Source organism: Rhinopithecus roxellana, chromosome 19 (assembly GCF_007565055.1).
Source record: "Rhinopithecus roxellana isolate Shanxi Qingling chromosome 19, ASM756505v1, whole genome shotgun sequence".
Classification (NCBI taxonomy): Eukaryota; Metazoa; Chordata; class Mammalia; order Primates; family Cercopithecidae; genus Rhinopithecus; species Rhinopithecus roxellana.
In genome coordinates, this window is record NC_044567.1 from 64,892,106 (window position 1) to 64,914,547 (window position 22,442).

Here is a 22,442-nt window from a genome sequence, read left to right on the forward strand (position 1 = left end):
GATTCAAGAATATCCAGTTAAAACCTTATCCCAATGCTACCCAATACAACCAAGAAGCAGTTAAGCACTTTTACATTAGGAGCAAGTACATAAAACAAGAGACTACATCAAGCCTATGATTCAAACTCAAAAAGAGAAAGGTCTCTTAGGTCTCCTACAGGTCAATACAGAGGTTATCGCAAGATCAAAGCACTGTGCCAGATGTCACAGTACTGTTACAACACTGAGGTATAACTGGGCAAATTATAGTTGAAGGGAAATGAAGATCTCCATATTCTTGTTTTGTGGATGTACTTAAGTGTTTGAAATTTCAGGAACAGCTGCCTTTAATGACAGCAAGACGTAAGACAAGTGTTTATTAAAGAGAAAGAAGCTTATAAAGTTCTCTATCAAGATCCTCCTAAATCTTCACAGAACCTCAACCTTTCCACCCTTCCCCTGGAAGCTAGAGCTACTCTGCTGGTATATAAGATGCCATCTTAATTTGTGGCTTACTGGAAAATTATAGGCACTCATTCCAAGCAGCTTTGATCTTCTGCACGTTAAAAAAAAAAAATTCCAGCTGTGGGAGATGGCTTATACCTCCCAGCACTTTGTGAGGCTGAAGCAGTAGGGTCACCTGAGGTCAGGAGTTCGAGACCAGCCTGACCAACATGGCAAAACCCTGTCTCTACTAAAAATAGAAAAATTAGCTAGGCGTAGTGGCTCAGGCCTGTAAACCCAGCTACTTGAGGATTCTCCTGAGGCAGGAGAATCACTTGAACCAAGGAGGTGGAGGTTGCAGTGAGATGAGATCATGCCACTGCACTCCAGCCTGGGTGACAGCATGAGACTGTGTCACAAAATGAAAAAATCCCAACAACATGCTATATAATTCATTTATGCAATTTTGCATTCTAGGTAGAATTTCATTATTACTCTAAAACTCCATCTGCACAGTAGCCATTTCCCCAATAAGACTTAATTCAAGATTTAATCTTTCTGCTGTTTTCTGAATAAAAGCCTTAGAGTCAATTATTATGAGTGATCAACCTATGAACTAGTTTATATAACATAGTGACTGCATTTTTTTTTAGCACTGAAAGTACTTAAACTAAAACTTCTTACTTCCAACTTTTGCACTCCTCCAAAATGAAAGGCCAAAATATGTAGATTTTGTAATTCAGGGAAAAATTTTAACTTCTCAAGTTGAGGTTTTTCAGAGCAGCTTTTGCCAGGAAAAGAGATTTTGTCTATAAAAAACCACAGAAAACAAGGGCTTTTTCTGGAAACATTGGAAGACCCTTAAAACATAAAGGTGCTAGATGGTACCATTTAGACTCACAACAAAATGTTACTTTAGAGTTTGCATTAAAGTTAATTCATGCTCACTTTTTTTCCTTTAAAAAATACTCTTTGGAAACCATTATTACTCCTGTAGACACATACTCTAGTTATATCATCTCTTCTTGTAAAAATAAAGGTATAATCATGATTATCTCTATTTCTTTGTGAAAGTCAACTACCAATATACATTTATTACTCTGATCACTTTTCCACTAACTCATAATCTTATCGTATTCTCTCCAGAGTCAATTTTCATTCCCTCTTTATTTATTTTTTCTTTTTTGAGATGGAGTCTCCCTCCATCACCTGGGCTGGAGCACAGGGGCACGATCTTGGCTCACTGCAACTCCGCCCTCCAGTTCATGCAATTCTCTGCCCCAGCCTATGGAGTACCTTGGACTACAGGCAGCCACCAACACACCCGGCTAATTTTTGCATTTGTAGTAGAGATGGGGTTTCACCATCTTGGCCAGGCTGGTCTTGAACTCCTGACCTCGTGATCCAGCCGCCTTGGCATCCTAAAGTACTGGGATTACAGGTGTGAGCTACTGCGCCTGCCCTCCAGGGTCAATTTTCAGCATATAGAAGTAGGAGTAAGTCTTATAGGTAAGAACAATCTTGAAGGCCATTTTTAAATCTAGTCTTTAATGTGTTCAACACAAATGAGAACTTGAGAACTACAAACTAGGTTTTACTTCCAAAACTAAGGCAAAGATAAGTTTCCAGAACTAAACGAAGATAAATCTCTGTAAAGCTGATTTCTGTCATGCACATTATGAATGTACTCAGTGATTTCCAACCAAGACTTAAAAATTAGTACAAAGGAGTCCAAGGGGGAGAATAAAGCCACTTCTGGTTTGCTCTTTTCCAATTCATTAGATAATATCTCTTGTATGCCCAGAGGGCATGGAGTACTCCTCTAGGCACTAGCCATAGTGATTAGCGATTTGTTTTCTTATCATGTATGTTTTCACTGGAGTAACGTTTCTAATTTCCTTCGAGAACTTTTTCTTTGCATTTACAACTTGGCTCACTTTGGCACAACAAATATAGCTTTCAGCCTGTCTCAGATTTCAACATGGCCTTCCTTATTAAGCCTAATCATTTCTTGGTTTGGACTGAAAGTGAAAGACATGTATCTTCCTTTTATTTGAACCCTAAGAGGCCATTGGAGGATTATTCATTGGTATAATTTTGATATTGTTGAGTCTCAAGGAATAGGGAGGGCCAAGGAGAGAGAGAGATGGAGAAACAGCTGGTCAGGGGAGCAGTCAGAACACACACAATGTTTATCAATTTTGCCATCATATAGGGGCCTGGTTCAACATACAACAGTTATATCAAAGATCACCTATCACAGATCACTGTAACAGAGATAATAGTAATGGAGGCCGGGCGCAGTGGCTCAAGCCTGTAATCCCAGCACTTTGGGAGGCCGAGACGGACGGATCACAAGGTCAGAAGATCGAGACCATCCTGGCTAACACGGTGAAACCTCGTCTCTACTAAAAAATACAAAAAACTAGCCGGGCGAGGTGGCGGGCGCCTGTAGTCCCAGCTACTCGGGAGGCTGAGGCAGGAGAATGGCGTAAACCTGGGAGATGGAGCTTGCAGTGAGCTGAGATCCGGCCACTGCACTCCAGCCCGGGTGACAGAGCAAGACTCTGTCTCAAAAAAAAAAAAAAAAAAAAAAAGTAATGGAAAAGTTTAATGTATTGTAAGAATTACCAAAATGTGACAGAGTCACAAAGTGAGCACATGATGATAGAAACGTGGGAAGATACATGCTCCACGCATGATTGCCAAACCTTCAATTTGTGAAAAACACAATATCAGCAAAGTAATAACCTGAGTTATGCCTGCACTCAATAGAATAAAGGGACAAATCTGGGAAATGGAAGGGCCAGTCCATTCCCAGTACAGCAACATCATCAGCACAATCCCGCTGGAGTCCTTCATCAACAAAGGCAAAAAGTATCCTCCACACATTTACATTATAACCTAAACTCCTGTTAAAGAGGTTTGGGAGATTTTTAAGGGGCTGACCCCTTTGTTCATTCCTCTATTTTAATTTTTAAATTCTTTCTTTTTCTTTTTTTGAGATGGAGTTTTGCTCTTGTTGCCCACGCATGATCTTGACTCACTGCAACCTCCGCCTCCCAGGTTCAAGTGATTCTCCTGCCTCAGCCTCCTGAGTAGCTGGGACTACAGGTGCCTGCCACCATGCATGGCTAATTTTGTATTTTTAGTAGAGACAGGGTTTCACCATGTTTGTCAGGCTGGTCTTGAACTCCTGACCTCAGGTGCTCTGCCCGCCTCAGCCTCCTGAAGTGCTGGGATTACAGACATGAGCCACCATGCCTGGCCTCTAACTTTGTGTTATGGAGACTCATTTTCATGGTTAAAATATCCTGAATTGAATGTGGCCTGTTGGGAGTCGGGATGGAGGAAGCTACTTACGGAAAATGAAGAAGAAAGGGAAACACACCAGAAGTAAGAAAGTGTCATCAATGTTTACATCAAAGACTCCATGAAAAAGGAAAGTACAAATAACCTGTTTTCATAGCTGACCATTGGACTGTGGACGGCACCTGCATCTACCAGGTTCTTCTTGATAGTCCCAATTTAAAATTTTTGACCTGATATTCATGAACACAGTGCTACTGGTTAGATCTTTGTCCAGGTGTTTGTTTGTTTGTTTGTTTGAGACGGATTCTCACTCTGCCGCCCAGGCTGGTGTGCAATAACACAATCTCGGCTCACTGCAAGCTCTGCCTCCCGGGTTCACACCATTCTGCTGACTCAGCCTCCTGAGGAGCTGAGACTATAGGTGCCCACCACCATGCCCGGCTAATTTTTTGTATTTTTAGTAGAGACGAGGTTTCACAAAGTTCGCCAGGATGGTTTTGATCTCCTGACTTCATGATCCACCCGCCTTGGCCTCCCAAAGTGCTGGGATTACAGGCCTGAGCCACTGTGCCCGGCCACCTTTGTCCAGGTTTAAGCTTTAGAAAATAAGGTCTTCATGCAGTGGGAGGCCTGATTAGGGTTATGATTCTGCCCTGGGGCATCTCCACTTCTGACCCGGATGTAAACTTGGCATTTATTATTGACCTCCACACTTGAACAGCCAAGGATGGGCTCAGCACAGAGGCTCACATCTGTAACTCCAGCACTTTGGGAGGCCAAGGCACGAGGATCACTTAAGGCCAGGAATTCAAGACCAGCCTGGTCAACATAGTGAGACATTGTCTCTGTAAAAGCAAACAAACAAAACCGAGGATGGGTGGGTGGCAGGTAGCAGATCAACCTGGAAAACCATTAATCTCAGAGCTGAAAGGACCCTTAGACCTGCCCCCAATTAACAGATGAGACTCTGCCTTGGGATCATAGCCTAAGATAATGTATTGAGCTTTTCTAGAGATCTGAAAATACTCAATCCTAAAACCCCCAAGCATACTGCTACTGTTTGCTACTGAATAATGTTTTCTAGTCTGGGTGTGGTGGCTCATACCTGTAATCCCAGCGCTTTGGGAGGTTGAGGCGACTAGATCACCTGAGGTCAGGAGTTCAAGACCAGCTTGGCCAACATGGTGAAACCCTGTCTCTACTGAAAATACACACAATTAGCCAGCCATTGTGGCATGTGTCAGTAATCCCAGCTTCTTGGGAGGCTGAGGCAGAAGAACCATTTGAACCCGTGAGGCAGAGGTTGCAGTGAGCTGAGATTGCACCATTGCACTCCAGCTTGGGCCACAAGAGTCAAATTCTGTCTCAAAAATAATAATGATAATAATGTTTTCTACAAGCAAGGGGTTACTTTGTACTGCAAACTGGTGTGAAGGAATCCACCATGTATCAACTTTTGGAATGATGACACTTATTTCTAGATCTTGGAGGTGGGAATGCTTGTTGATCATCTTTGTTCTTTGTTATATTGATTGATTTTTTTAAAACTAGCATTTTTGTAAGAATAAAGTCATAAAAATAAGTAACTAAAATAAAGTAAAATAATCTAAAAAGGCCAGGCACGGTGGCTCACACCTGTAATCCCAGCACTTTGGGAGGCCGAGGTGGGTGGATTACCTGAGGTCAGAAGTTCGAGACCAGCCTGGCAAACATGGCAAAACCCCATCTCTACTAAAAATACAAAAATCAGCCGGGTGTGGTGGCAGGCTCCTGTAATCCCAGCTACTTGGGAGGTTGAGACAGGAGAATCGCTTGAACCTGGGACAAGGTGCTTGCAGTGAGCTGAAATCACGCCATTATACTCCAGCCTGGGTAACAACAGCTAAACTTGGTCTCAAAACAAAACAAAACAAAACAAAATTTAATATAATTGAGTTGAATATTTAAACTTTTTACTGACATTTCAAATTAGATTCTAATTCAATTTAAAAGAGAATCACATAGAAGCAGATGTACTCAATTATGTTACCTCTATGGTTTCATTTAAGCAATTTGTTTTGTGAAGGGACACAAATCCAACCAGATTTTAACAGTGTATAAATATGTATTTATTCATTTAATTACAATGACAATACTCTCACCTCCCCATTTGAATAAAGGAGAACATCTGATCTCTGTTCTGGGGCACTGTGCATTATAGGTGTGTGGAAATACCGATGCCCTCAGCTGTGTGGCAGGCTCAGTGGGACCTGGAGTGCTGGAGACCCTGGGCCATTCACCTCTAGCCACAAAAGTCTTTGTCCATTTACCCCCACTGCTATAGAAATATTATATTCAGTGGTTGTTATGATGCAAAAGAAAAGAAGAAGGGAAATTTATTAAACCTTTACATATAAGTTATGTTAGTAAATAAAGTCAATTTTCTTCTGGTTGACTAAAAAACTATACATATTTATGCCTTCTGGAAATTTTAAATATTTTGAAGCAAAGCAACTCATTATTGGTAAGACAACCAATTAAAACTGCAGAATTGTAGAGGTTATGGGTTACATGTATAAGAAAATTTCATAGCAATAATCTTTTAAGACTATGTGAAGAGACTCCACAGTGAAGCAGAAATCAGAAGAGGCTCATAGACAGAAGAGACTTGCCTTGTCTCAGATGAGACTTTGGACAGCAGACATTTGGGTTAATGCTGAAATGAGTTAAGACTTTGGGGGACTGTTGGGAAGGCATGATAGGTTTGGAAATGTGAGAACATGAGATTTGGAGGGGCCAGGAGCAGAATCATATGGTTTGGCTATGTCCCTACCCACATCTCAACTTGAATTCTATAGCTCAGAATTCCCACGTGTTAGGGGAGGGACGCAGGGGGAGGTAGTTGAATCCCTAAGGTCTCTGAAATTAGAACAGAATTAAGAATACTGTGTATGCTCTCAGTTCACCAACTTATCAAAAGTAGCTTTATGATTCAGGAGGGTGTCTGTTCTTTTGCAATTAGAAGAAAAGAAAGAATATTCTATATTTCGACTCTTTGGATTTTCTTCACTAACAGTATTTCCAAGGCTAAGTAAGGGAGTTGCAAGTAGCACCAAGAGAAAAAAGCAGGCTTGAGCAGCTTTTTAAAAATGGTCTTAAAATATGCAAAATGGAGCCAGGTGTGGTGGCTCACTCTTGTGATCCCAGCAATTTGGGAGCCTGACGTGGGAGGATTGCTTGAGGCCAAAAGTTTTGAGACCAGCCTGGGCAGCATAGCAAGATCCCCATCGTTACAAAAAAATAATAACTTTTTTTAAAAATTAGCTGGATGTAGTGATGCATGCCTTAGAGTCCTAGTTTCTTGGTAGACTAAGATAGGAGGAGCTCTTGAGCCCAGGAGTTCAAGTCTGCAGTGAGCTACGATTGCACCACTGTCCTCAAGCCTGGGCAACAAAGTGAGACCCTGTCTCTCTCCATATATATAAGTATATAAATAAATAAATATATAAATAAATATACACTTATAAATAAATATATATAAAGAAATATATATTTCTAAAGAAATATATATTTATAAATAAATATAAAGAAATATATATTTATAAATATATAAATACATATTACATAAATATATAAAATATATATATACACACATGGAAAAGGGAAGGAGCCAAATTATCAAAGATGTTATTGAAGAAGAAGAAATATTTGTCCTGCCAAATATGAGAACTTTTATAAAGCTACAGCAATTAAGACAGTGTGGCCTTCACTGATTAACTGACAAATGAAAGAGAATAGAGCGCTCCCAAATAAATCTCCACAAATTTAATCTTTGATATGTGATGTAGATCACATGGCAGATCAGCAAGGAAAGAAAGGACTGTTCAATAAATAGAATAGAAAAATAGTGGTTATTGATATAGGAAACAAAATGAAATTATATTTCTACTTTGCTCTATATACAAACATTAAATTCCAGATGGACCAGACTTACATGTCAGAAACAAAACTTTAAAACTTTTAGTAGAAAATGTAAGTGAATGAGACACAAAAAGCCATTTAACCATTAAAAAAGAATAGACATTTTGGCTATCACAAAATTACGAACTTTTTACATCAAAAAGTGGAAAGATGGGCTGGACACTGGTATCTCAAGCCTGTAATCCCAAACACCTGAGGTCAGGAGTTTGAGACCAGGCTGCCCAACATGGTGAAACCCAGTCTCTAGTAAAAATACAAGAAATTAGCCAGGCATTGGTGGCAGACACCTGTAATCCCAGCTACTTGGGAAGCTGAGGCATGAGAATCATCTGAATCCGGGAGGTGTAGGTTGCAGTGAGCCACTGCACTCCAGCCTGAATGACAGAATGAGACTGTCTCAAAAAAAATTTAAAAATTAAAAAATAAAACTTAAAAATTGAAAAGATAAACTATAAACTAGAGGAAGATATTTGCAGTACCTAAAACCTATGAAAGATTAATATCATATTGACGAAGTATAAGGAGCCCCTATGAATTAATTTTGAAAATAGCAACCCAACAGAAAATTGGGAAAAGACATTAATAGGGATTTCACAAAAGAGAAAGTCCCCAAAACATAAAAATTTTCTCACCCTCATTAGTAATCAGGAAAATGCACAAGATACTACATATCTATTCTCTCCAAAAGTATTAAGAATTTTGAAAATACCAAATGTACTAGTCCACATTCACACTGCTGATAAAGACATACGTGAGATGGGGAAGAAAAAGAGGCTTAATTGGATTAAGGGTTCCACATGGCTGAGGAGGTCTCAGAGTTATGGTGGTGGATGAACAGCACTTCTTGCGTGGCAGTGGCAAGAGAATATGAGAAGGAAGCAAACGAAGCAAAAGACGAACCCTTGAAAAACCCATCAGACCTTGTGAGACTTATTCACTATCACAAGAATAGCATGGGAATCTCTGCCCCCAGCGATTCAACTACCTTCCCCTGGGTCCCTCCTCAAACACGTGGGAATTCTGAGTGATACAACTCAAGTTGAGATGTGGGTAGGGACATGGCCAAACCATATGATTCTGCTCCTGGCCCCTCCAAATCTCATGTTCTCACATTTCAAAACCTATCATGCCTTCCCAACAGTCCCCCAAAGTCTTAACTCATTTCAGCATTAACCCAAATGTCCACTGTCCAAAGTCTCACCTGACACAAGGCAAGTCTCTTCTGCCTATGAGCCTGTAAAATCCAAAGCAAGCTAGGTACTTCCTAGATACAATGAGGGTACAGGAAATTGAGTAAATACAGCTGTTCAAATGGGAGTAATTGGCCAAAACAAAGGTGTTACAGGCCCCATGCAAGTCAGAAATCCAGCAAGGTAATCAAATTTTAAAGATCCAAAATGATCTCCTTTGACTCCATGTTTCACATCAAGGTCATGCTGATGCAAGAGGTGGGCTCCCACGGTCTTGGGTTGTTCTGCCCCTGTGTCTTTGCAGAGTATAGCCCACCTCCTGGCTATGGGCTGATGGTGAGTGTCTGCAACTTCTCCAGTCTCACGGTGCAAGCTGCCAGTGAATCTACCATTCTGGGGTCTAGAGGACAGTGGCCCTCTTCTAAGAGCTCCACTAGGAAGTGCCCCAGTAGGGACTCTGTGTAGGGGCTCCGATCCCACATTTCCCTTCTGCACAGCCCTAGCAGAGGTTTTCCATCAGACCCGCACCCCTGCAGCAAACTTCGGCTTGGACATCCAGGAATTTTCATACATCCTCTGAAATCTAGGTGGCCGTTTCCAAACCTCAGTTCTTGACTTCTGTGCACATGCAGGCTCAACACCATGTGGAAACTGCCAAGACTTGGTGTTTGTATTCTCAAAGCCATGGCCTGAGTTCTATATTGGCCCCTTTCAGCCATGGCTGGAGGGGCTGAAATGCACCACACTAAGGCCCTAGGCTACATACAGCAGAGTCAACCTGGGCCTGGCCCAAATAACAATTTTTTCCTTCTGGGCCTCCAGGCTCATGATGGGCGGGGCTGCTATGAGGACCTGTGACATGTCCTGTCGACATTTTCCCCATTGTCTTGAGGATGAACATTCAGCTTCTCGTTACTCATGCAAATTTCTGCAGACAGCTTGAATTTATCCTCAGAAAATGGGATTTTCTTCTCTATCACATTGTCAGGCTGCAAATTTTCCAAACCTGTATGCTCTGCTTCCTTTATAAAACTGAAGGCCTTTAACATCACCCTAGTCACCTCTTGAATGCTTTACTGCTTAGAAACTTCTTCCAGCAGATACCATAAACCATCTCTCTCAAGTTCAAAGTTTCACAAATCTCTAAGGCAGGGGCAAAGTGTTGCCACTCTCTTTGCTAAAACATAACGAGAGTCACTTTTACTCCAGTTACCAAAAAGTTCCTCATCTCCATCTGAGACCACCTTAGCCTGGACCTTATTGTTTATAACACTATCAGTACTTTTGTCAAAGCCATTCAACAAGTCTCTAGGAGGTTCCAAATTTTCCCACATTTTCCAGTCTTCTTCTGAGCCCTCCAAACTGTTCCAACTTCTGCCTGTTACCAAGTTTCAAAGTCGCTTCCACATTTTGGGTTAACTTTTCAGCAGCACTCCACTCCACTGGTACCAACTTACTGTATTAGTCCGCTTTACTGTATTAGTCCGCTTTCACACTGCTGATAAAGACATACCTCAGTCTGAGAACAAAAAGAGGTGTTAAGAAAAATAACTGTAATTGGATTTACAGTCCTACATGGTGGGGGAGGCCTTGGTCATGGCAGAATGTGAAAGGCACTTCTTACATGGCAGCAGCAAGAGAAAATGAGGAGGAAGCCAAAGCAGAAACCCCTGATAAACCCATCAGACCTCATAAGACTTATTCACTATCACAAGAATACCACAGGAAAGACTGGCCTCCGTGATTCAATTACCTCACCCTGGGTCCCTCCTACAACATGTGGGAATTCTGGGAGATAGAATTCAAGCTGAGATTTCGGTGGGGACACAAGCCAAACCATATCACCAAATATAGAGAAACTGTGGATCAACAAGATCATCCAGAACTTAGAAGGTGAGAGTTTAAATTAGAACAACCACTTTGGAAAACAATTTGGATTATCCTATAAAGATGAGCACAATCATATGTTATGGCAAAGTAATTCCTCTACCATAGGCCCTGGAGAAGTTCTGAACATTTAGATTCTAGCACTGCACTGAAACCCCAAGACCCAGAGAAAGCAGCAACCCAAGTCTGGTGTCAGGGGCCTCCTGGTCACTTGGCTGGTCTAAGGTGATGGTCAATGCCCGCCTGCAGGGTGATGAAGAAGCCAAGACATTAAAGACAGGGTCGGCTTGACTGTCATCTGCTAAACAACTGAATACCAGGAAACACTATCTTGGCATCCAACACATCAAAAGGCACTCCACGTGAGGCTATATCTGTGGCAATACCACTGCCAGAAATCTGGGCTAATCTGACTCTGCTATTCATAAATTCCCCTCATGTTAAAGCACATGTGTTTGGGAAGGAAAAATGAATCCAAGTCAATTTTCGACATTGTTACTTGGAAACCATCTGGAGTCCCTGGAAGCATAAGAAGCCACCGCATCCCCTGCCCTCAAATGCCCACTGTAACTAGGGCAGTATGCTTAGATGGGAGTTCAGATGTCCCCTATTCCCCAGGGATGTCCCCAACCCCATCCTACCAGATGCCAGTTCAGGCTCCACTTCCCACCCAAGAAAGGTATTTGGTTTCTCCATAAACCTAGTGGAGAGCCCTCGATGCGTTGAGCTTGCATTTGAACTGCACCCAAGGCTGGATTCTTTGCTTTCTGATTGCTTTAGAACTGCACACCTGAATTCCTTTGCCACAGCAGCAACGGAAATCCCTCCCCAGGAGTACGGGTTCCAGGAACAATCCCCTCTACCTAACGATCCTGTGTTCAAAGAATGTCTAGTCTTGGGAGAGACCCACCAGGATTTTTATGTAACCTTTATAGATGTTGGCACCCTGCAGAGCCGCTCCTGGAGTCCAGATACAGCCCATTTTCACCGTGATGGCAGCAGGCAGGGTCTTGCAGCTTCCCAGGGCCTGACTCTTCTGACTGTGGGGCCTCTGTCCCCCTCCGCTACCTGGCTGCGATTCTTATCTTCCCGAGGACTTGGGCCTCGTTTTTGTAGCCTACCTCCCTCCACTGAAATCAGTCTTAACATCAAGCAGGCAGCAACGCCATTTCACCAGCACCTTCCTTCCTCTCCCACCCCTCACTCTTTCCCCCAACCAAACGCCTTAAGAAACCCGGCCAGGAAAGTGATCCAGAATCTCGTACAGTCATAGTCCCTGAAAATAAACACGGCGGGAAGGGGCAGGCCGACCAGGCCCAGCACTTTCCCTGGACCCGGGAACAGCCCTGAACTCCGCGCAGGGGAGGGGAGGAAAGAGATCTCTGGAGACAGACTGAGGTTCAGCTGCCTCCAGCACAATCTGAGCAAACACCTGTTTCCAGGAAGATAGGCGGCCAGAGGGAGAAGGGAGTCCCCAGGAAAGGCAGGGAGGAGGAAGCGAAGGGGCAGCCGGGGACGCAGGTAAAGGATGCGTCACATTTTGCGCTTGGCAACCGGAGCCCGGAGCAGAAGGCGGCGCGTGTGCAGGGCTCCGGGGTCTGTGAAGTTCAGGGAGGAGGGGTCGCGCCTGCGAGCATCGCCTGAAGGGAGCTGCTGCAGAGGAAGGGACGAATGGAAGGAGGACAGGAGGCCGGGTGGGATCCATCACCTGCGCGCCCCGGCGGATGCAGCCTCGTGGGCGCGCACCGGCCCCGGTGGCCGCGGGTGACCTACCTGCCCACCGTCTGGTTGGCCAGCTGGCGCATGCGATTAAGCTGCTTCTTCACCGTGGCCCCGCTGCCTCGCTAGCCCAGGAGCTGGGGAAGGACGGAGCAGCCCGGAGCCCGCCGCAGGGTTACATGGCTCCCGCGCGGAGCCTCCGGGGCGACGGCGGCGGCACTGCTGTGCCTCCGGGAGCCGTCTGGCCAGCGCGCAGCTCCCTCCCAAGGGCACCGCCGCCTACTCCACCTCGCGCCGCGCCGCCTCCTGCCGCATCCCCATCACGCGCGCCACGCAATGCCTGGGACAGAGCAATGCCCGGGGCCGCCCTTGGCACCGGCCCGCTCCGCCCGGGCTGCCTGCCCCCAGTCTCAGTCCGGCGCGGGGACCCGTGAGTCTCCGCAGGCTGGCTTGGCCGGCTGGCCGGGCAGTCCCCGTGCGCCTGTGCGGAGAACGCCGTGCATGCCGGGACTTGTAGTTTCGCGCCCCGTGCCCACCTTTCCTCTGTCCAAAGTTTGCAAGGACAGTGGAGTGTGGAGATGGAAGAAGGCAGCGTTCACAGCAGTTTTGCACTTCAGCGTTCAAGTAAGGGAAACGTTTTCCTGTTTTAAAAATGGCAAAGTGGGACCAAGAATACAACAGCAAATAAAGAAAGCGAGCATCTGTCTCTCACTTGTATTTTTAGTGAATGTGCGGCATCAGTGTTCTCAATTCACAGAAGAGAGATTTTTGTTAGCAGATACGCGGCTGATAAAACGGTCTAAGGTCACCTGATTAATCATGAGGTTCAGGGTTATGCTTGAAACACAGGGGCTGACAGCAGAGTTTGAACTCGGCATAGCTTGCATCCCAGAAGTCTGATTCTTAATTTTTACCAAACCAAACCCAATAGTTAACCAGAAGCCAATATAGATAGTGACGTTGTGCTTACTGGCCCAACCTGTCTGAGACAGCTTTTTTGTATGGCTTAGATGCCAATCTCGTATCTAGTCCCATTTCCCTTCCACCAGCAGGAAATCAAGGGGCATGAGCTGTAGCACCCCACGAGTGTCCTGCACCACAGCATCCCATGGACGTCAGCTGGTTCCTTGAAAGGGGTTGTGGCTTCTTCGGTCTCTATCCTTAGAAAAAGATAGGTGAGGCCGGCGCGGTGGCTCAAGCTGTAATCCCAGCACTTTGGGAGGCCGGATCACGAGGTCAGGAGATCGAGACCATCCTGGCGGACACGGTGAAACCCCGTCTCTACTAAAAAAAAAAAAATAAAATACAAAAAAACTAGCCGGGCGAGGTGGTGGGCGTCTGTAGTCCCAGCTACTTGGGAGGCTGAAGCAGGAGGATGGCTTAAACCCGGGAGGCGGAGCTTGCAGTGAGCTGAGATCCGGCCACTGCACTCCAGCCTGGGCGACAGAGGGAGACTCCGTCTCAAAAAAAAAAAAAAAAAAAGAAAAAAGAAAAAAGAAAAAGATAGGTGAGCCGGGCGCGGTGGCTCACGCTTGTAATCCCAGCAGTTTGGGAGGCCAAGGCGGGTGGATCATGAGGTCAGGAGTTCGAGACCGGCCTGGCCAACACAGTGAAACCCCGTCTCTGCTAAAATACAAAAATTAGCTGGGCGTGGTGGCGGGCGCCCGTAATCCCAGCTCCTTGGGAGGCTGAGGCAAGAGAATCGCTTGAACTCTGGAGGCAGAGGTTGCAGTGAGCCGAGATTGTGCCACTGCACTCCAACCTGAGCGACAGAGCTAGACTCTGTCTCAAAAAAAAAAAAAGATAGGTGATTGCAGTTAGGTTTTATCATTATATATCAATGTTTTATCATTATATATCAAGTAAGAGCAGTATTGTTGGGTGCTAGGCGCTTTGGATTAAACAAATAGGAGTTCCTGCATCAGAATTCCACATGCCTGTTATATAACCTTAGGAAAATTGCCTAACCTCTCGAAACCTCTGTTTCCTCATCCCTAAATAGAGAAATATGCTTCCTGAACTCCGATAAGAGAACTATTTGTTAAATTACCAATAATCAAATTACATATCAATTTTCATGTAGTACATTGCCATATTCATTTACTACAAAATGATTATACTTAGCATAATAGAGAAAAATCCTATTCGTACAACAGAATTACTAATCTTATAAAGGAAGAATCTTCTTTGAAATGGGATTGCATATGTTGATTATAGTTGCAAGATGTCCTACATATGGCTCTAAGTATCTTGCTGGCCAGCTAAACAAAAAATGGTTTGAGGCATATCTTGGCTGAATTAACATGAAATCTTTAATTAATTGTGAATTTAGCCTCTGCTTATTAGGTCAGACAGCTCTAGCCAGTGAATAAACGAAGGCATTATTTGCTTTTAACCAACTATGTTGTACCTATAATGTCTATACGATGTCTATGTTAAGTGAAATTATTTCCATTTTGAGATTTTTAAAAAAGCAAAGTACAACATGCTTTTTATGTGTATAAATAATAGTAAGACATTAAGGTATGACTTTTAGCAACACTATCTCTGGTAACTTCTAGAACTGCACTGTTGAATATAGTAGCCCCTCACCACAAGCTGGTTGTTGAAATTTAAACTAATTAAAATTCAAAATTTAGTTCCTCACTTTTGCACTGTTGGTGGGAGTGTAAATTAATTTAACCATTGTGGAAGACAGTGTGGCGATTCCTCAAGGATCTAGAACTAGAAATACCATTTGACCTAGCAATCCCATTACTGGATATATACCCAAAGGATTATAAATCATTCTACTATAAAGACACATGTACGTGTGTATTTATTGCGGCACTGTTCACAATAGCAAAGACTTGGAACCAACCCAAATGCCCATCAATGATAGACTGGATAAAGAAAATGTGGCACATATACACCATGGAATACTATGCAGCCATAAAAAACGATGGGTTCATGTCCTTTGCAGGGATATGGACGAAGCTGTAAACCATCATTCTCAGCAAACTAACACAAGAACAGAAAACCAAACACTGCATGTTCTCACTCATAAGTGGGAGTTGAACAAAGAGAACACGTGGACACAGGAAGGGGAACATCACACACCGGGGCCTGTTGGGGGTTGGGGAACCAGGGGAGGGAGAGCATTAGGAGAAATACCTAATGTAGATGACATTGATGGGTGTAGCAAACCATCATGGCACCTGTATACCTATGTAACAAACCTGCACATTCTGTACATGTATCCCAGAACTTAAAGTATAATTAAAAAATAAAAATAAATAAAAAAATAAAAACAAAATTTAGTTCCTCAGTCACCCAAGTCACATTCGAAGTGCTTAAGAGCCACATGTGGCTAAAAGCTACTGTATTGGACAGCATAGATAAAGAACATTCCTATCCTCTCAGAAAGTTCTACTGGTCAGCACTAATCCTCAAGAACTCTGGTAGACAACTCCAATATCATGCCAGCCCCTGCCTTCAATCCTGAGATATTGCCGTTCCAAAGGGAAATCCCCTTGGTAGCCTCCCCTGACAGAGTGTGGTCCAATAATATTTTATTAACTGGTGGCTTCTCCACATATTTTCTGTCTTCCTTTGAATGCTCCCTTCACTCAGGAAGCAGCTAGTGCATTTTCTGCTTTCTACCCCAGGGAAGGGATAATAGCGCAGAAACAAGAGCTTCAGAAGCACATGTGACAGAAGAGAGTTCTTCAGGACAGAGTTTTGAGTTTCCAGAATACAGGCTTTGGAGCTTTAATAGTCTATGTCAGAAATAGTAGATTATAAAGAATATATCATCCTGCTCAGTCTAAATAAAGAACCCACAGGCTGTAAGATGTTGAAAATGGTGATGGGGACTGCAAAGTGAGAGAGAAAGAGAGAAGAAAAGTAGATGATGCTTGTGTAGATACTATTAATGTCCAAAAAGTTTCATTGCCAATGCCTATGGGAAGGATTCTATTTTACCTTACTGTTGAGTTAAAGATCGGTCATGTGATTTTCTTTCAACAATGAATATGCACAGAAGTGACTTTTACGCTTCTTCTGAGGGCAGACGTTTTAGGAGTCATTTTGTGATCCTGCCCTCTTCTTCTTAATACTGGCAATGAACCAGTTAGGGGTTGCTGTGGAACAACGATGTGGCCCTCCAGCTGGAGTGAAAAAGGTATCTTTGCTGTTTTAAATCAGAGGTTTGGGGATTGTTTATTGCTGTAACATAATTGAGTCTAAGCTGACTGCTACGGTGGGTTTCTCTGAGAAAGTAGCATGTGCCTTGCTTTTCCCCATGGTCAACAATGAAGTTGGGGGCAGGCAGACTGGAGACAGATATATCATTTTGGGGCATCTGAGCACAGTGGAGAAACTGTACACCACTCCTGGAGTGAAGGCTAGGCGTGGCCAAGCTCACAGAGATCTTCTGCCTTGTAAGACACAGGACCAGTAAGACATCTACATGAAGTGTCTAAGGTACCCATACCACAGGCCAGTGGTAGCCCAAGAGCTCCCTGCACCATGGGGATATACAAATGTACCTGAAAGAGCTGGATGTGAAAGCTATTGGGATCAAAGACGGTGATCAGCAGGAGGAGGCAGCTTTGGCCAAGATGGGGAATGAAGATGGAATTGCCTAAAACTTAATTTTTGCCACCTACAAGAGCAGATTTAAAATAAAATTTAAATGTATTTGCAAAAGAAGAAGGGGAGGTGAGGAAGGATGGTGGGAAGGGGAAAGAAGAGGAGGAAGAAGAGGAGAAAAGAAGAAAGAAATGTCTATGTCTTATATACCTAACTTTGACCTATGGGAAGATTACACGTCCCTGCTCCTGTTGACCTTCCCTTTCACCTTGTCACTTGCTTTGGCCAACAATATATGGACTTCTTACTTGCTTCAGCAATGTTGTAGTACCATTTGTCTGAGATATGTCTCCGTGGAAATCTGATACGCCCTTTAGAAGCCTCCGAATTAGAATGGTTTTAACCCCTACTCTGAGAGCAAGCATTCACTGGCCAACATGGGGATCACTAGCTACATGTGGTTACTTAAATATTATTTTAAACTAGGTTAAATAAAACAAAAGTTTCAGTTTTGCATTTCAAGTGCCCAATAACTACCTGTGGCTAGTGGTTGCCATAGCAGACAATGTAAAATAAACATTTTCATCATCATAGAAAGCTCTATTAGGACAAGGCTGATCTACAGAACAGAATTCAGAATAACCTCATGTGTCACTTAACGACAGGGATACGTTCTGAGAAATACATTATTAGGTGATTTTTGTTATTGCACAAACATCATAGAAAGTACTTACACAGCCAGGCGTGGTGGCTCACGCCTGTAATTCCAGCACTTTAGGAGGCCAAGGCAGGAGGATCACCTGAGGTCAGGAGTTCAAAACCAGCCTGGCCAATGTTGTGAAATCCCGTCTTTACTAGAATTACAAAATTTAGTTAGGTGTGGTGGTGGGTGCCTGTAATCCCAGCTACTCGGGAGGCTGAGGCAGGAGAATCGCTTGAAACCAGGAGGCAGAGTTTGTAGTGAGCCGAGATCGCGCCACTGCACTCCAGCCTAGGTGACAGAGCGAGAGTCCATTTCAAAAAAAAAAAAAAAAACAAAAACAAAAAAAGGAAAGCACATACTTACACAGACCTGGATGGTGTAGCCTACTACACACCTAGGTTATAGGGTATAGCCTAAGCTACAAACCTGTATAGCATGTCACTGTACTGAATAGTGTAGACAATTGTAACACAATGGTAAGTGTTTGTGTTATCTAAACACATCTAAACATAGAAAAAGTATGGTAAAAATACAGTGTTATAACCTTATGGGATCACTGTGGTATATGCAGTTCTTTGTTGAATGAAACATCCTATACATTGGGGTCCACAGAAGAGCGAAAGCAGAACAGGAAGCTCGAGTTATAATTATGGCCAATCATCTTGCTGGACTTCTCCACGACACTCTTTTCTTATCTACTATATGCAGGTTTGTAGTACAAAATCTCTAAGTAATATGTTTTGGGGAATTAATTGGCCAGTCTATTTGCTCAATAAATTGCTGTTGGAGAAGATACACCTATGCCTTACAGTATCTGATGTGTCAAAACAACATTCAGTGCTACAATACGACTGAAGGATATTACAGATTCCAATCACCTTTATGCCTGCAGGTATCAAACTTGACTTGCACCATTCAAGTATATCTGTTAGTCCAAAATATTTTTTAAATAGGGTAATAGAAGTTCCCATCTTTGGGCATGGTATTAATAGATGTCGTTAACTCCAATTTTCAGCCTTCCCTTAATAGAGCTTTGCATGGTCTCATCATAGGCAGAGTGTATTTTCCCACGTAATAACTTAGGACTTGACCAAGAGACTTCTTCGGCTAATGGCCTGTGGGTGGAAGTGATATATGGCACTTCCAAGCTGTGCATTAAGAGGCTTTGTACATTTTCCTCTGGTTTTCTGGCACATTTACCACTGCCATAAGAAAAAACTTTCCCCAGATAGTGGCTTGTCTTCTGTCTTGGGCTCCAGGGAAACACTTGTACAGCAGGCCCAATACAGACCTTAGAATGAATTAAGGGTGTAATTGATCAGTTAATTTCAGGACTTGTTATTTCTTTTTTTTTTTTTTTTTTTTTTTTTTTTGAGACGGAGTCTCGCTCTGTCGCCCGGCCTGGAGTGCAGTGGCCGGATCTCAGCTCACTGCAAGCTCCGCCCCGGGTTTTACGCCATTCTCCTGCCTCAGCCTCCCGAGTAGCTGGGACTACAGGTGTCCGCCACCTCGCCCGGCTAGTTTTTTGTATTTTTTAGTAGAGACGGGGTTTCACCGTGTTAGCCAGGATGGTCTCGATCTCCTGACCTCGTGATCCGCCCGTCTCGGCCTCCCAAAGTGCTGGGATTACAGGCTTGAGCCACCGCGCCCGGCCAGGACTTGTTATTTCAAAGAGATACATAAAATGAATAGATAGAAAGGCAAAAAGAAGAAAAACACACAACTTTAGACACAAGAAAAAGGATTTAATCACAGATGCAAAAAATGTATAAGAGAATACTTTTGCAATCTTATGTTTACTTATTTTAAAGTAAGCTCTTTATTTGCTTGGAGAATATGAACTCCTACAGGTGTTTCTTTCTTTCTTTCTTTTCCTTTTTTTTTTTTTTTTTTTTTTTTTTTGAGGTGGAGTCTTGCTCTGTCTCCCAGGCTGGAGTGCAGTGGCGCAATCTCGGCTCACTGCAACCTCCACCTCCTGGGTTCAAACGATTCTCGTGCCTCAGCCTCCCTGAGTAGCTGGAATTACAGGCACCTACCACCATGCCCAGCTAATTTTTGTATTTTTAGTAAAGATGGAGTTTCACCATGTTGGCCAGGCTGTGTTCGAACTCTTGACCTCAGGTGATCCGCCCGCCTCTGCCTCCCAAACTGCTGAGATTACAGGCATGAGCCACTGTGCCTGGCCTGCTACAGGTTTTTCAAAAATAGGTAGGAAGCATGAGGGGACCAGAAACACTAAAAAACTTGGAAAACTTTTCAAGGAACAATACTCCCCAAAGTAGCCAGGCCCATATGGTTTTATGGGGAACACTTTCAAAGCTTCAAACAACAGATAATTCTTCTGCTACTTAAGTATTTCAGAGCACAGAAACAAAATGAAAGCATCCAAACTCACTTTATGAAATTGTCTTAACTCTGTTATCAAACTCGATGAAGATGGCACAAATGCCAAAACAACAAACCAATATCGCCTACAAGAATAGATACAAAAATTATTAATAAAATGTTAGTAAATAAAGTCCAACAGTATATGTGTTTATATATAAATGTGTATACATTTTAATGTTATTGAGGAAAAAAATTGGAAAATTGAGATTCATTTAAAAAATGAAAAATGCCCAGATTCTTACTAATCAAGATAACACTGGGAATCTATAAATGTGTTTCAAAAATAGGATCAGACTGTTGTTAGGACAATATGTTCTTTCTTATCTTCTGTTATTCTAAATATGTCTGTGATCAACATGTTAATGGTTAAAACTTTTTGCATATATTTACTTAAGATCAACATTAATCAGAATTTCTGCATTGAAGTGTGTCATGTTTTAAACTTTTTATATGTATTGCCAAATTATCCTGTAGATAAAAAATGGAAAATTTCGCCGTCCCAACTACAGCGTGTAAATATGCCATTTTCCCCATACCTTAACCTGTGCTGAGTATTACCGCTCTTAATAATCCTGCGAGATGAATAGATGAGAAATAGCATTATTATGCTGTTTTAATATGCACTTGTTTTTACCACATTAAACATTTTCTCACATGTTTCATGGCTGTTAGTATTTCTTCTTTGGTTAATTAATTCTCCATGTCCTTAGCCCATTTTTCTGTTGTAGGTCTACATTTTCTTATCAATTTTTAAAAGGTTTTTAGTTATACTAACTATACTAATGCTATTGTATCTTATGGCAAATGTTTTCTCTAGTTTGGTCTTTCCTTTTCAACATCTCTAATGTTGATTTTTATCTTCCAGGAATTCTACCTTTTTTTTTTTTTTTTTTTTTTTAGATGGAGTTTCACCCTTGTTGACCAGATTGGAGTGCAATAGCACAATCTCGGCTCACTGCAACCTCCATCTCCCGGGCTCAAGCGATTATCCTGCCTCAGCCTCCCAAGTAGTTGGGATTATAGGCATGAGCCACCACATCTGGCCAATTGTGTATTTTTAGTAAAGACAGGGTTTCGACATGTGGGTCAAGCTGCTTTTGAACTGCTGACCTCAGGTGATCCACCCACCTCAGCCTCCTGAAGTGCTGGGATTACAGGTGTGAGCCGCTGCGCCCAGCCAGAATTCTACATTTTTGATGTGGTCAGATCCATCAATCTTTTCCTTTATGTTTTATGCCTTTGGTTTAATGCTTAGAAGTCTCCCTTATCCCCAAAGGATAGAAATATTTGACTATCTTTTTATCTAAAACATTTATGTGTTAATTTTCTTTATTTTTAGTAAATTTTACATTCAACTTCTGATAACAAAATGTTAACAAAAGCCAGTAGTTTTGACTCATTTCTCCCTCCAATATCCATTTGAAATAATTCATCAAACATAATAGAGCAATTCTGTGTCACTCATGGAAATTAGAGAAAGGTCCCTTTCACAATCCTGTCAAAAAATGGTACAGGTGATTTCTGAGTGAGGGAGTCCTGGCCAGGTAGATTTACTATGTGTAGTAACTTTTGGGGGAAATTAAACTGAGATCTGCACCGTTTCTGACCTGATGCCTTTCTGTCCAACTCAGCTACCAAGTCTTAAGTAACCAGACCTCTCTATGTGAGACTGACAAGCAGAAAAAAGAGTTAGTATTTCAATATAATAGTGATGAGAATGAAGAAGATAATAATAATAAACTATAGAGCCAAGTACTACTGTAAGTGCTATAACATACATTATCTTATGTAATCCTTAGAAGAACTCTACGATGAGGGTTTGACTATACCTATCAAATAAACCAAGCTCAGAGGGTTTAGGTTAACTGCCATTCAAGGGTCAGAACTAGGATTCAAACCCGAGTTTTTCTAGTTCAAATGCCTGTGCTTTTATTATAGACTATTACCTCCATAAAACAGGGAGACTAATCTGAGAATCCAGAGAAAATAGCTGCTAGTGAAAGTTATGCAAGAAGTAAGGGAAATATATTTTTTCACTCTAATTTGTATTCTTGGTGAGAACTGAGAGAAAGCTGCTTTAATATAAGAAGAGCTGGTTGCCATGAAGAAGAGCCACATTAAACAAGAAAGAGTTCTTGGATAAGAAACGCATGACTTCCAAACTAATGAAACTCCACGGGGGCAGGAAATAGCAGATCTGGCACTGCTCAAAATGGAATTACTGCATTAGAAGATGGGCTGGAAGAATGATCCCAAAATTCAGCGGGAAAAAGTAGGTAATGCAATGA

General features: G+C 42.5%; 1 protein-coding gene across 1 annotated transcript in view; it reads left to right on the top strand.

Annotated features, from left to right (window-relative positions):
- The first annotated feature begins 12,496 nt into the window (after positions 1-12,496).
- The window catches only part of LOC115894942 (TOM1-like protein 2), a 60,835-nt gene continuing 50,889 nt past the window's right edge, over positions 12,497-22,442 (top strand). Inside the window, exon 1 of the mRNA XM_030924106.1 lies at positions 12,497-12,921. Coding sequence (XP_030779966.1) covers positions 12,497-12,921 — 425 coding nt within the window. The remainder of the gene's footprint in view (positions 12,922-22,442) is intronic.